The 12435-nt window shown below is 38.3% G+C and overlaps 1 protein-coding gene across 1 annotated transcript in view; it reads right to left on the bottom strand.

Moving 5' to 3' along the window:
• LOC131157744 (uncharacterized) overlaps window positions 1-11687 on the bottom strand; it is a 50228-nt gene extending 38541 nt beyond the window's left edge. Inside the window, exon 1 of the mRNA XM_058112094.1 lies at window positions 11350-11687. Coding sequence (XP_057968077.1) covers window positions 11350-11661 — 312 coding nt within the window. The 5' untranslated portion in view covers window positions 11662-11687. The remainder of the gene's footprint in view (window positions 1-11349) is intronic.
• Window positions 11688-12435: the final 748 nt, after the last annotated feature.

Genomic DNA, 12435 nt, shown 5'->3' with positions numbered 1-12435 from the left:
ATTAAACTAAATATTTAATGAGTAATTACATATAAAGAAGAAGAAGAAAAAGAGTAGCCAAATTTCAATAAAATAAATAAATATTATGTATTAGTTATAATTTATAAACTTATATTAATTAAACTAAATATTACAAATTAAAAAACAGTAGCTAAATTTCAGTAAAATAAATAAATATTATGTATTAATTATAATTTATAAGCTTAGATTAATTAAAGAAAAGAAAAAGAGAAGCAACAGGCAACAGTCAACAGCATGCAGCACGCACAAGCAGGCAAAAGAAGAAGAAAAACTCGCGAGGGCTCCTGCTGGTTCGAAACGACGTCGCGAAAGGTTGTGCTTCTTCAAAATGTCGAAGACAAACTCACAATCCTGGTTCGAAGCTCGAAGACGAAGTCGCGAAGGCTTTCGGCTGGTTCAAAGGCTCGCAGACAAGCTCACGTTGCTGATTCGAAGGATCGCGAAGGCTCCAACTGGTTTGAATGTGCAAGACGAACTCACGAAGGGCTTCGAAGGGCTGAGAGGGGCTACGGCTATGTTCATTCTAGTTGAATGAGGGCTACGGGTCTGGCTGTGGCTATTTCTCTCCTTTAAATGACTGAAAATTCACAAGGCGCAACTCACTACGCCTGTCGCCCCAGTGCGCCTCGTCTCTCCTAGCGTCGCCTCTTGCAAGTCACCTCGCCTCACCTGGTTTGAGGCGCAAGCCTCTTCGCTTCACTACGCCTTGCACCTAGGAGGCGCGCTTTTAACTACTATGTGGGGTATCACATTCTCCCCAACTTACAGAACGTAACGTCCTTGTTGCGAACCCACATTTCCAAACTCAAACGATGTGAATCTTATCACACTCCGGCTGGGTAATTGCTTTGATATCATTTTGTAACGCCCCAACGGGGGTCTACCAGGGTCTGTCAGGGAGCACTGCGTCTCTCCTCCTCCACCTGGACCGGACAACAAGGGGGCGGGCTTTATCGAACTAACGATTGACCCCATAGATCAACACGTGTCATTTTCAGTGTGTTTTGTCCTCATTCACACACTTCCTGAGAAAACTTCCCAGAAGGTCACCCATCCCAAGATTACTCCAAGCCAAGCACACTTAACCGTGGAGTTCTTATGGGAAGGCTCCCGAAAATACAGGTGCACCTTGTTGATATGGGTAGTAACATCAATCCTTTTTAATCCTTTCTTTCACGGGGTATCATAGTATTGGATTAATATTTGAATATCCTGAATATATCATGGCATCATTCGAAAGGATAGGTATGTAGGGGATGCTAGTACCTTCCCTCACATAATTAAACTCCCGAATTTGGCTCTAGTACATAAACTATGAACTGTCGATTCCTTAGACCCTAATATTAGCTAGAGACCAATCAATTGATGGTCATTAGGTAAACTTAACCACACCTAGATAAAAAAGGCTAACGGTGACTTCCTAGAACCTATAAAGTGCAAGATCAAGGTTATCAACACATTTTTGGATAGCCATCCCCGTCAAAGCATCAGATCAAGATCTGCATGTGTTGACATGTATTATTCAAGATCTCCGAACAAAGAAGAGAACTGGTGAAGGGCTTGAGAAGGATGGCCTATACTATTTCGATGGTGGTCATGATGGATCCAATTCTTGTCCCACGACTTCCTCAATTCTCTTTATTAGTGTCACTCATTTGGCTCATTGATCCCATAAAGAACTACAACAAATTTTTCCTATGTTCAAGCTCGTTTCTCATTTTGAGCATTCTACTTGTTAGTTGGGAAAGCATATTAGGCCATCTTTTCTAACTAAAGTTGAGTCTCATAGTAAATCATTGTTTTTTCTTATCCATTCAGATATTTGGGGTCCGTGTAGAAGCAAAAATTTCACTAGTCATCAATATTTTGTGTCCTTTGTAGATGATTTTTTGCATATGACTTGGATCTATTTGTTAAAAAATAGGTCAAAATTTTAAATGTATTTACTTAATTCTACCAAGAAATAAAAACTAAGTTTGGCATTGGTATTCAAATTTTTCAATCTAATAATTCACTTGAATTTATTCAAAATGAACTTCAATCTCTTTGCTCGGCCAAAAGGATTATTCATCAAATATCACATATGCATACCCTCGGCAGAATGAAGTTGTTAAACAAAAAGATAAACATTTACTTCACATAGCACGGCATCTACTCCTTCATATGCATGTTCCCAAAACTTTTTGGACCGGTGCTCTACTTATAGCATGTTTCCTGCTCAAGAAGATGCCCTTGAATGTTCTAGGGAGACCAATCTCTTTATCCATAGTGTACCTAAAAACATCCATGTTCTCTGTTATGCCTCCTGTGTGTCTTTGTGCGCACATGTTTTGTTCACCTTCCACATACTAGTCAGGACAAGTTTCCTCTTCATAATGTTAATTGTGTGATGTCGAACAAGAAGCAAGACCTTAGGAAGATCCATGTTGGAGACTACTTAAGAAGAATTGGATTAATAGTTGTTGGGTTTAATTAGTAGTTTATTATGTATTTAGTATAATTAGTATAGTATTATGTGTATTTTGGGGTCTTGTTTGTACTATTTGTGTATGCTAGGGGTACGTTTGCAATGTATTGTTGTTTTAAAGGTTTTTATGTAATTTCATGTGAGGAGGCTTTCTTATAAATAGTATGTGAAAGCCATGTTGTAAGCAGTACTTGATGAATTTGAATTGTTAATTGAACATAAGTTCTCCCTTGGTATCTCCTCTCTCTCCTCCCTTCCCCTTCCTTTCTTCTAATTTCTCCATGGCTGCAGAACCTTGATGCTGCCCCTGCATCATTTGGTATTAGAGCCCAACTTCCATCTCCATTCTTCCTTTTCAATGCCCCATCTATCCCTTCTCTCTTCTCTTCTCTTCTACCATATTCTTCTTCTCCCTCTCTTCTTCTTCTGCTTTTCTTCTCTTCCTCTGTTTTGTAACTTCTCCCTCCCTCTCTGCTGCTGCATCTTCTTTCTTCTCTTCTTGTTCTCCCTCCCTCTCTGTTGCTGCTTCTTCTTTCTTCTCATCTTGTTCTCTGGTTTCTTGTCTTTTCCTCTCTCTATTTCCCTTCCATCATTCTATCTCTGATTCTTCTCCACTCTGAAATTTCATCTAAAAAAAACAAAAAAACAAAAAGCAGTTCTGCAATTTCTAAACTTTTTCAGAAATTCCAGTTGTGTCCCATTTTTGGAAAAACCACCTTCCAGACCCATTCCTGCAACACCACCCATCCCATTGAAAACAGAACCCCCTGAAACCCTTTCCCTCCAATTTTCATCACCATCTGAGCAATGGAGGACACCCCACACGCCAGCTAAAACTTCTCCAGTTGTCAGCACTTCGAAAACCCTATCCTCGTGTGCTTTTCTCATCACACCACCAACACCATTGTACTTCCCATTCCTTGATCTCCCTTCGCCCCCAAAAATCACCCCGGGAAGTTGCTGCCAGCAACTCACACACCCCATGCGCCAGCAACTGCGAGTGAGACTCTACCAGACTCCTCTTCTGCTGCCAGAACCTTCTGCTCCTTTCCAAATCCATCAGCTACTAGCCCAAAGAAACAATTGAGGGTTTACAAGCAACAAAAACAAAGCACAAACATCACTACCACCATGCCAGCACCTCCTTTGTCCATTGCTGAATAATTGGGTAAGATAAACTCAATGATAGTTCTCTCCCTCTATCTATAATATATGTCAAGTGCAATAGGAATGACCATAATACCCTTACCAACTCGCACTTATTATTAACCAAACTCTTAACACATAATAATAATGCTAAATGACTAAATAATAATTAACACTCTCCCTCAAGCCGGAGCATATATATCATATGCTCCTAGCTTGTTACAAATGAATTTCACATGAGCACCTCATAAGGCTTTAGTGAACAAATCAACAAGCTGAAACTCAAACTTCACATGGGTGATTGTAATGATCTTCTGTACAAATTTGTCTCAAATAAAATGACAATCATGTTAAATTTGCTTTTCCCACCCATTGAAGACAAGGTTGGAGGCAATATGAATACCAGCTCAATTATCACACATCAACTCCATGGCTGAAAATGTGGAAAACCTAGTTCTTTCAACACGTTATTTAGTCAAACAAGTTCATATGTAGTGTGCATCATAGCCCTGCACTCTAACTCAGCGCTAGACCTAGCCACCACAGTTTGTTTCTCACTTTTCCAACATGCTAAATTACCACCGACAAAGATACAATCCCTGTTGTGGATCTTTGATCGGAAGGTGGCCCGGCCCAATCTGCATCTATATATCCCTAAATATGAGTGTGATCCCGATCTTGATTTGAGATAAGTCAAAATGCGAAATACTACATCCTAGCGACTTGTTCTTGGGAAATCAAGAAACTGACTCACAACACTAGTTGCGAAGGACATATCTGGTCGAGTGACTATGAGATAATTCAATTTTCCAACAAGTCTCAGGCACTAACTTGGGTTAGGCAACAAACCACCCATATTTGGCAATAACTTACTATTTGGATCCATGGGTAGGCAACAAATCACCTATATTTGGCACTAACTTACTATTTGGATCCATAGGTGTATCAATAGGTTTGGATCCCAACAACTCTGTCTTATCTAAAAGATAAAGAACATACTTCCTCTGTGACAAGACAATTCCCGCGCGAGATCTCGATACTTCTATACCCAAGAAGTACTTCAATGGCCCCAAGTCCTTGGTCTGAAACTTACTCTGTAGGAAAAGCTTTAGGTCTTGGATGTCTTGATCATCATCACCGGTGATCACAATGTCATCCTTATACACAATAAGCAAAATCCTTCAAGATGGAGTTTGACGATAAAATGCAAACTAATCTACTGCACATTGATGGAGGCCGAACTCGAGTACTACAACACTAAAATAGCCAAACCATGCTCTTGGAGATTGTCTTAATCCATACAATGATTTTTTAAGTCGAGATACTGAGCCCGAATCCCCCTAAGCAACAAACCCAAGTGGTTGCTCCATATATACCTCCTTATGAAGATTGCCATGTAGGAAATCATTCTTCATGTCTAGCTAATGTAGAGGCCAATGACAAGTGGTGGCTAAAGAAATGAACAAACGTACTAAGGCAAGTTTAAAGACCGGAGAGAATGTGTCTGAATAATCAAACCACACACCTGAGTATACCCCTTAGCTACAAGGTGGGCCTTCAAATGAGCCACATAACCATCAGGATTGACTTTCACATTGTACACCCAGTGACAACCAACCACAGACTTAACAAGAGCAAAAGGCACCAAATCCCAAGTATCATTATTATGTAGTGCACGCATCTTTCCAACAAATGTTGCCCTCTACCCAAAATGGTATAGGGCTTCAAAAATAGATTTTGGAAGAGCAACAAAAAACAGAGTACTAACAAAACAGTAATATGAGGGTGACAAGAAATCATAACAAACAAAATTAGAGATCAAATGTTGGGTACAAGTGTGTTTACCCTTTCAAAGAGCTATAAGAGGATCAACACCAAGGGAAATAAGATCATCCGACAAGGGAACTAAAGGCACAATAGTAGAAGTTGGAGAGGCATATATCCCTTGAGTCGCCATGTGTATATACTTGCAAATTGGGATGATCCAAGCTACGAGAAGGACTCAAATTGGCTAAAGATGTAGGAGGATTGCGCATAGATACTAGGTTTGGACTTGGAAGGCAAGGTAGAGGAAGGGACTCATCAAGGTCAATAAAACTCAAGGAATTAGAGTAGTACGATGTACACTCAAAGAAGGTGACATCAGAAGAGACAAAGAAACGATGTAAAGTAGGACTATAACATCGATATCCTTTTTTAGTATAGGAATAGCCCAAAAAATACATTTGATAGCAAGAGGATCCAACTTATTCATTCCTGAAGTTAATTGATGGACAAAGGACACAACCAAATATACGAGGAGGAAGGGAGAACAAAGGAGCCTTAGGGAAGATAACTGAATATGGGATTTTACCACCAAGGACATAGGATGGCATTTTATTGATGAGGAAGCAAGTTGTGAGCACAACATCACTCCAAAAAAACTTTGGAGACATTCATTTGATACAGTATGGTACGAGTGACTTAAGAATATGTCTTTTTTTCCACTCTACAACTTCATTTTTTTGTGGAGTGTGGGCACATGAGGACTGATGGATCATACCAGAGTTAGTCATATAAGTACTGAATTGGGTACTGAAGTACTCCTTAGCAATATCACTACAAAGTATTCTAACTGGCATATCAAATTAAGTCTTTATTTGGGAACAGAATGCACAAAAGATATCAAATAAATCATAACAATCTTTCATTAAATATAACCAAGTCATCCTAGAGTAGTCATCAACAAATGTAACAAAGTACCGAAACCCCAACTTTGATGTGTCATGACTAGGAGCATGAATGGACTAGCCACCTGTTTGTTGACCCAAGAAGCAAAGTGAACACAATGATGCTTGCCCAATTGACAAGACTCACACTCAAGATTAGACACAAAACTCAATGTAGGAACTAGCTGTTTCAACTTGTCCAAGGACAGAGGACCAAGGCAGCAATGGATTTGAAGTGGTATAGCTAAAACAGTGCAAGAAATGGATGGACAAGGCGACTCAAAGTAATAAAGTCCACGAGCCTCACATCCTGTGCCAATTGACTTTCTTGTCTTCTAATCCTGATCAACCACAGAATTAGGAAAGAATGTGAGAGAACAATTTAGTGACTTTGTAAGCTTACTAACTGCCATGAGATTGAAAGGAGATCTAGGAATGTATAAAGCAGAAGAAAGCGAGATAGAAGGAGTAGGATGGTCCATCGGCAAGGATAACTTGAGGTAGATTTTTAGGATACTAGAGATCAGAGAAGAAGCTGGTTGCACCTATTATACGATCAATGGCAACAAAATCGATAACCCAAGGACTAATAGGAAGGATACTAGATGACATACAAACTATAGGATTACCTTTCTAGGCAAAGGATGCAATGTGATAAGATGCTTGTTGAGACAATTGATGCTACAGAAACATTGAATACTCCTCCTCTGATATAGTCATAGTATGTGGTTCACTCAAACAAGTGGCTAACAAAGGAACCGTACTTTTGGGGTTTACATACTCCATCCAAACATTCCCAAACTCGGACCAATGATCATCAGATGAATTTCTAGAACAATTGGATCGACCACGAACAAGGTGACTTACCATGAACAAGTCACAAATAAATCAGTACAAGGCTGCCACAGCACCAAGAAACTCAGATGCAGCCCCAAGAAAGCAACACATGGCACTAGAACAATTTGAGAGGTGAACCACCGAAACTACCATGGACAAATCACCAACAAACTTACATAACACTGCCACAGCCTCACAAAAACAGCTTAGGAGCACTGCCACTGCTCCAAGAAAGTCACCAATGATTGTTACTAACACCAAACAACAACTAATGAATTACCTCGAGTGCATGCCCAACATGATCACAACAAATATTGGATCTTCGGGCAAAACACATGCCCAACAGCTTGATATTTTGATATAAGGAAGGAATTAGAGCATTGAATAAAAATAAAAATAAACCACACACACACCAAATCCCACTGTTTCAGACCCAGAAAACTCAATAACCATTGATAAACAGCTTCATGAATCATCAAACAACCATTCCTTGGGTGCCCCACGTGATCAATTACAAAATGTGAGATATTTGGCAAAAAATCATCATGAAAAACTCCAATAACATGTTAATAGAGGGATTGGATCACTGCTGGATGATTTCAGGTCAAAACCATGCCTGAGAGTAGCTTCATGTGCCGGTGCGTGGAGTCGGCCCTGGCAGCCTTCGACTGGCGCGTGAGAGCAAGTGGGGCACTGCCTGGAGATGGGATTTCAGTGGGGGGCAGATTGGCAGTGTCTGTGGCTGACTATGGTGTTGTTTTTGCAAAATCTATTGTAGATTTGATGTTCTCAAACTGGCAGTGTTGCCCAGAAAATTCCAGCGACTGGTCTGACTTTCTGCTGCTGCTGGCTGTTTTCTAGGGCTATATTATCACTGTAAATTCTTCTATGATGGTAGACATGCAGCAGATTTTGGGTTTTAGACTTCAGTTTTGTTGGTGGTGGTAGCAATTAGGGTTTAGCTATCAAAATCATGCTCTGATACCATGTGGAATAATTGGGTAAAATGGAAGACCTAGACTCAGTGATAGGTCTCTCCCTCTATCTATAATATATTTCAAGTACAATAGGATGACCATAATACCCTTACTAACTCACACTTATTACTAACCAAACTCTAACACATAATAATAATTCTAGACGACCAAATAACCATTAACATCCATCACCATTTCAACGTATGGTTCTAGAGATCCATCCTAGTGCGACTTGGATTTGCCCATTGCTCACAGGAAAGGTACTCAAAAACATATGCTCAACAGTCCTTATTTGCTTATCCTATTGATCATTATCTTTCAGTTCTTCACCTTCCTAGTCCTATATGTTCTTTTTCCTTGTCTATATTCTTGGTTTCCATCCCAATCTCACATGCTGAAGCACTTACTAACCCTGGTGGAAGCATGTAAGGGAAGTAGAAGTGGATGCCTTGACCACTCGAGAGACATGAGACTTGGTGGGTCTTCCTCTTGGTAAAGTGTTGTTTGGTTTACACCATCAAATATCTTCGTAATGACTCAATTGAATGGCTGAATGCCCAGTTGGTTGCCAAGGGGTACTAAACCCAAACATATGGTATCGATTATTATAAGACCTTCTCTCATCTTGGTTAAATAAATTCTATTTGTGTATTGATCTCATTCGCTGTTAATTTTGATTGGCCCTTATATTAGTTGGATGTGAAAAATGCCTTCTCAAACGGAGATTTGTAGGAAGAGGTATACATGGAACAACCTCCTAGGTATGTTGCTCAAGGGGGGGGACGGTAAAGTATGCAGGCTGCATAAGTTCATTTATGATCTTAAGCAGTTGCCTCAAACCCGGTTTGACAAATGTGGTGTCATAGTCTCTGCATTTGGCTTTGTCCATTTATGCTCAAATCATTCAGTTTTTGTCCACAAAAAGAAGACTAATGTGGCACTTCTAGTAGTCGATGTTGATGATATCATCGCCACTGGAAGAGTGAGTCAATGACCAAAGCGGATTGCAGATGTTGAGTGTCGTAGTCACTGTATTTGACTTTATCCAATGCCACTATAATCATTTGGTTTTTGTCTGCAAACAAGTGTGGTAATTTTAGTGGCCTATTTTGATGATATCATCATCACTAGCAGTGAGTAGGGCGGGAGTCTAAGTGTTGAGCAGTTGCTTCAAGCCAAATTTCAAATCAAGGGATTGGGTATTCTACATTACTTTTTTGGTATTGAGATTGTATGATGTAGGAAAAGGTTGAATCTATGTCAATGAAAATATACGTTGGAGTTGCTAAGTAAGACTGGTTTGTTGGGAGCTAACCCAGTTGATACTCTTATGCATCCCAATTAAAAGTCAGTTTATGGGGCAGTGAGTCAATTTATGGAAAATCCCAAACAACCAATTGATATGTTGTTTGTAAGATTTTGCGGTCTCTAAAAGGCTCTCCCAACAGAAATTAGATATATAAATTTGTGAGAACACGAGCATTGTTAGATACTCTGATGCAAACTGGGTTGGATCTGTTGATGATCAAAGGTTTACTACTAGACATTGTAAATTTGTGGGAGACAATCTTGTTACCTAGGGTAGCAACAAAAAATGATTGTAGTGCTCAAGCAGAATATCGAGCTACGGCTCATATTGTGAGTAAGCTAATGTGTCTAAAGTCTTTTATGTCAAAGGCTGCTTGGCTGCAAAGCCAATAAATATGTTTTTGACAATCAAGCTGCTATTTATATTGCTAGAAATCTAGTGTTTCATGAAAGGAAAAAGCACATAGAAGTTTACTATCATTTTGTGAGTAAGCTATGTTCAAGAAGGTCATAAGGACTCCCTGTGTGAAATCTATGGATCAGTTAGGCAATGTTTTTAGGAAGCCTTTATTTAAGACTGCCATGTCTAATGGTTGTTGCAAGCTGGGGTAGGTGATATTTATACACCTCCAGCTTGAGGAGGAGTGTAAGAAGAGAATATGTTATTTTAGTAAAGAGGATATTTTTGTCCTCGAGACTTTATTATTACTTAAATATATAAGAGGGAAAAAATGGAGTTGTACGTGATTAAATTAACAACATTAAACATAGCGCAAACCACACTAAGTGATTAATTTCAAAACTTTGGACAGTTTGGAGTTTAAAACTGAGTGCACAATTTCACATATCAAGGACAAGAGCCCCAGCACAAATTATAAATAAAACAACAAATAGTTTACGATTCTATATTTGGGATGCACAACTCTCTAATTTTAACAAGAATAAAAAATGAACACATTCAATGATAAATTCAAGTTACATAATTCTGTTATCCGACCCAAAAAACAAAAAGAAGGATAAGATAAAGGGAAAAGGCATCAACAACAACAAAAACCCACAAAAGCAGTTGATGGTCAAATATTAAGTACATAATGCACTAAATATATATGATAGTAAGCACCAATTTCACCCAAAAGCCTAAGCCATTGGGTTTTAGGCCCATATAGTCCATTTCACATCTATTCACAAGTAAAATTTCTCAACAATCTTTCCCTCTCAATTATTTGAGAAATTCAGCTACTTTCCCTCAAATGAAGCCATTCTCTACTCATGCAACTAAACAACGACGAGTCACTACCCAACCATGGAAACCCCAAAACCATAGGAATATGTTTGGAACTCGGAAAATATAAGAGAAAGGAAAGAAAAATGTAAAGGAATCTATTTTTTTATGTTTGGTTATCGAGGTAAGTAAAATGGAAAATAAAATATGTAACAAATTAATGAATTAAATTTTGATTTTATAAACGAATAATATTTCATTTTTCTTAATTTTTAATCATATTATAACAAATTTTTATTTTTAATACTATTTGATGTTGAGAGAAAATAGGATAGAAAATGCATTTTCTTCTTATTTTCCATTCCTTTCCTTTCCTTTTTCCAAACAAAATCCTTGATCCAACAGGCATAAGACTAAGTAACTTCTTTCTAAAATGTAATATCGCCATAATCTTTTATTACTTGCGTTCTCCTTGTATTCCATCTATTTTTAGGAATAATATTCCGTGAACCAAACAAAGCATTAGTTATTGAGCTCATCCATCTACTCATTTCACCTCTTTTTGACACGAAAAAACTCACAAATAGAAATTCTCAACAATTAAGCGATCGAAATATAGACCGAATTACAAATCATGTAAATACAACAGCTAATTTTTCTCACATAAAGCATCTGGCCGACGTTTCCGTCCTCAGCGGGAGTCTCAGGGAGCTGGATAGCATCACGGCTCGACGGATTGTCCGTGACGAACCCGAAAGGACTGAAAGCCGACCCGTCTTTGCTGTCGCTCTTGTCAGAAGCATTGGCTATGACATTTGTTGCTCTTCTGCTCCTTGAATGTAAAGCAGAGGTAGTGTTAGCCGTGGCAATGACGGCGACGGCGGCGGTAATGGGGGTGGTGGTGGTGGTGGTGTAGCTGGGTGGTGAAGAAGAGGCTGGCACTGGAAGAGGATGAGGCGGCAGTGTCCAAGCCATACGTTAGCGGGCTCTTGCTTTGAACTGAGAAGGAACATTGCTAGCCGCTGGCTTTAATTACAATTTGTTTTTTTTTTTTGACCTTTTTCTTTTTTTAATCAATTAGAGATTTTTTTTTTACAAAAATAATATTTTTTATTTAAAAGAAAACATAAACGTACTATAATTGCCCAAATAAATAAAGAATACTAGCAAATTCAACTTGAATGCATAGGATTTATCGACTTTTGAAAAGTTAATTTAACAAGACCCGTTGATTTTTTAAAAGTCTATTTATTAAAAAACATATCAACTTTTGAAAAGTCTATTTAAAACTTCCATGCATAGAATTTTCCTAAATGGCTTATAAAAATTCGATTTTTAAAGAACTCATTGATTTCTGAAAAGTTCGGTCATACTAATTCCACTTGCATGCACGGGAATGTAAAATGAGTATTAACTGATGAAAAGTCGATTTATTAATAAGAACTCACTAACTTTTGAAAAGTCTATTTATTAATAAATTTTCTTCATATGCATGGGAACGTAAAAGGCTTACCTAACTCGGTTTTAGATATATGTGAAACTTAATTATTGTTCCTTGATTTCAAATTAACTAAAAATTAGTTTCATTTTTGTGAATGAGTAACAATTGATTTCACAAAGCTAAAATCGAGTTGTATGTGGTAGTCTGCTTCTTCTAATATCCGGCATGCATGCTGGCTAAATCAGACTTTATTATAAACCCGATAACAAACAAATTCGATTTAGGTGAACTTTAAAATTAAATTTAAA

This window comes from Malania oleifera, chromosome 6 (assembly GCF_029873635.1).
Source record: "Malania oleifera isolate guangnan ecotype guangnan chromosome 6, ASM2987363v1, whole genome shotgun sequence".
Classification (NCBI taxonomy): Eukaryota; Viridiplantae; Streptophyta; class Magnoliopsida; order Santalales; family Ximeniaceae; genus Malania; species Malania oleifera.
The sequence above is the reverse complement of the archived record's forward strand: the minus strand, read 5'-3'. Positions and strand labels throughout refer to the sequence as shown.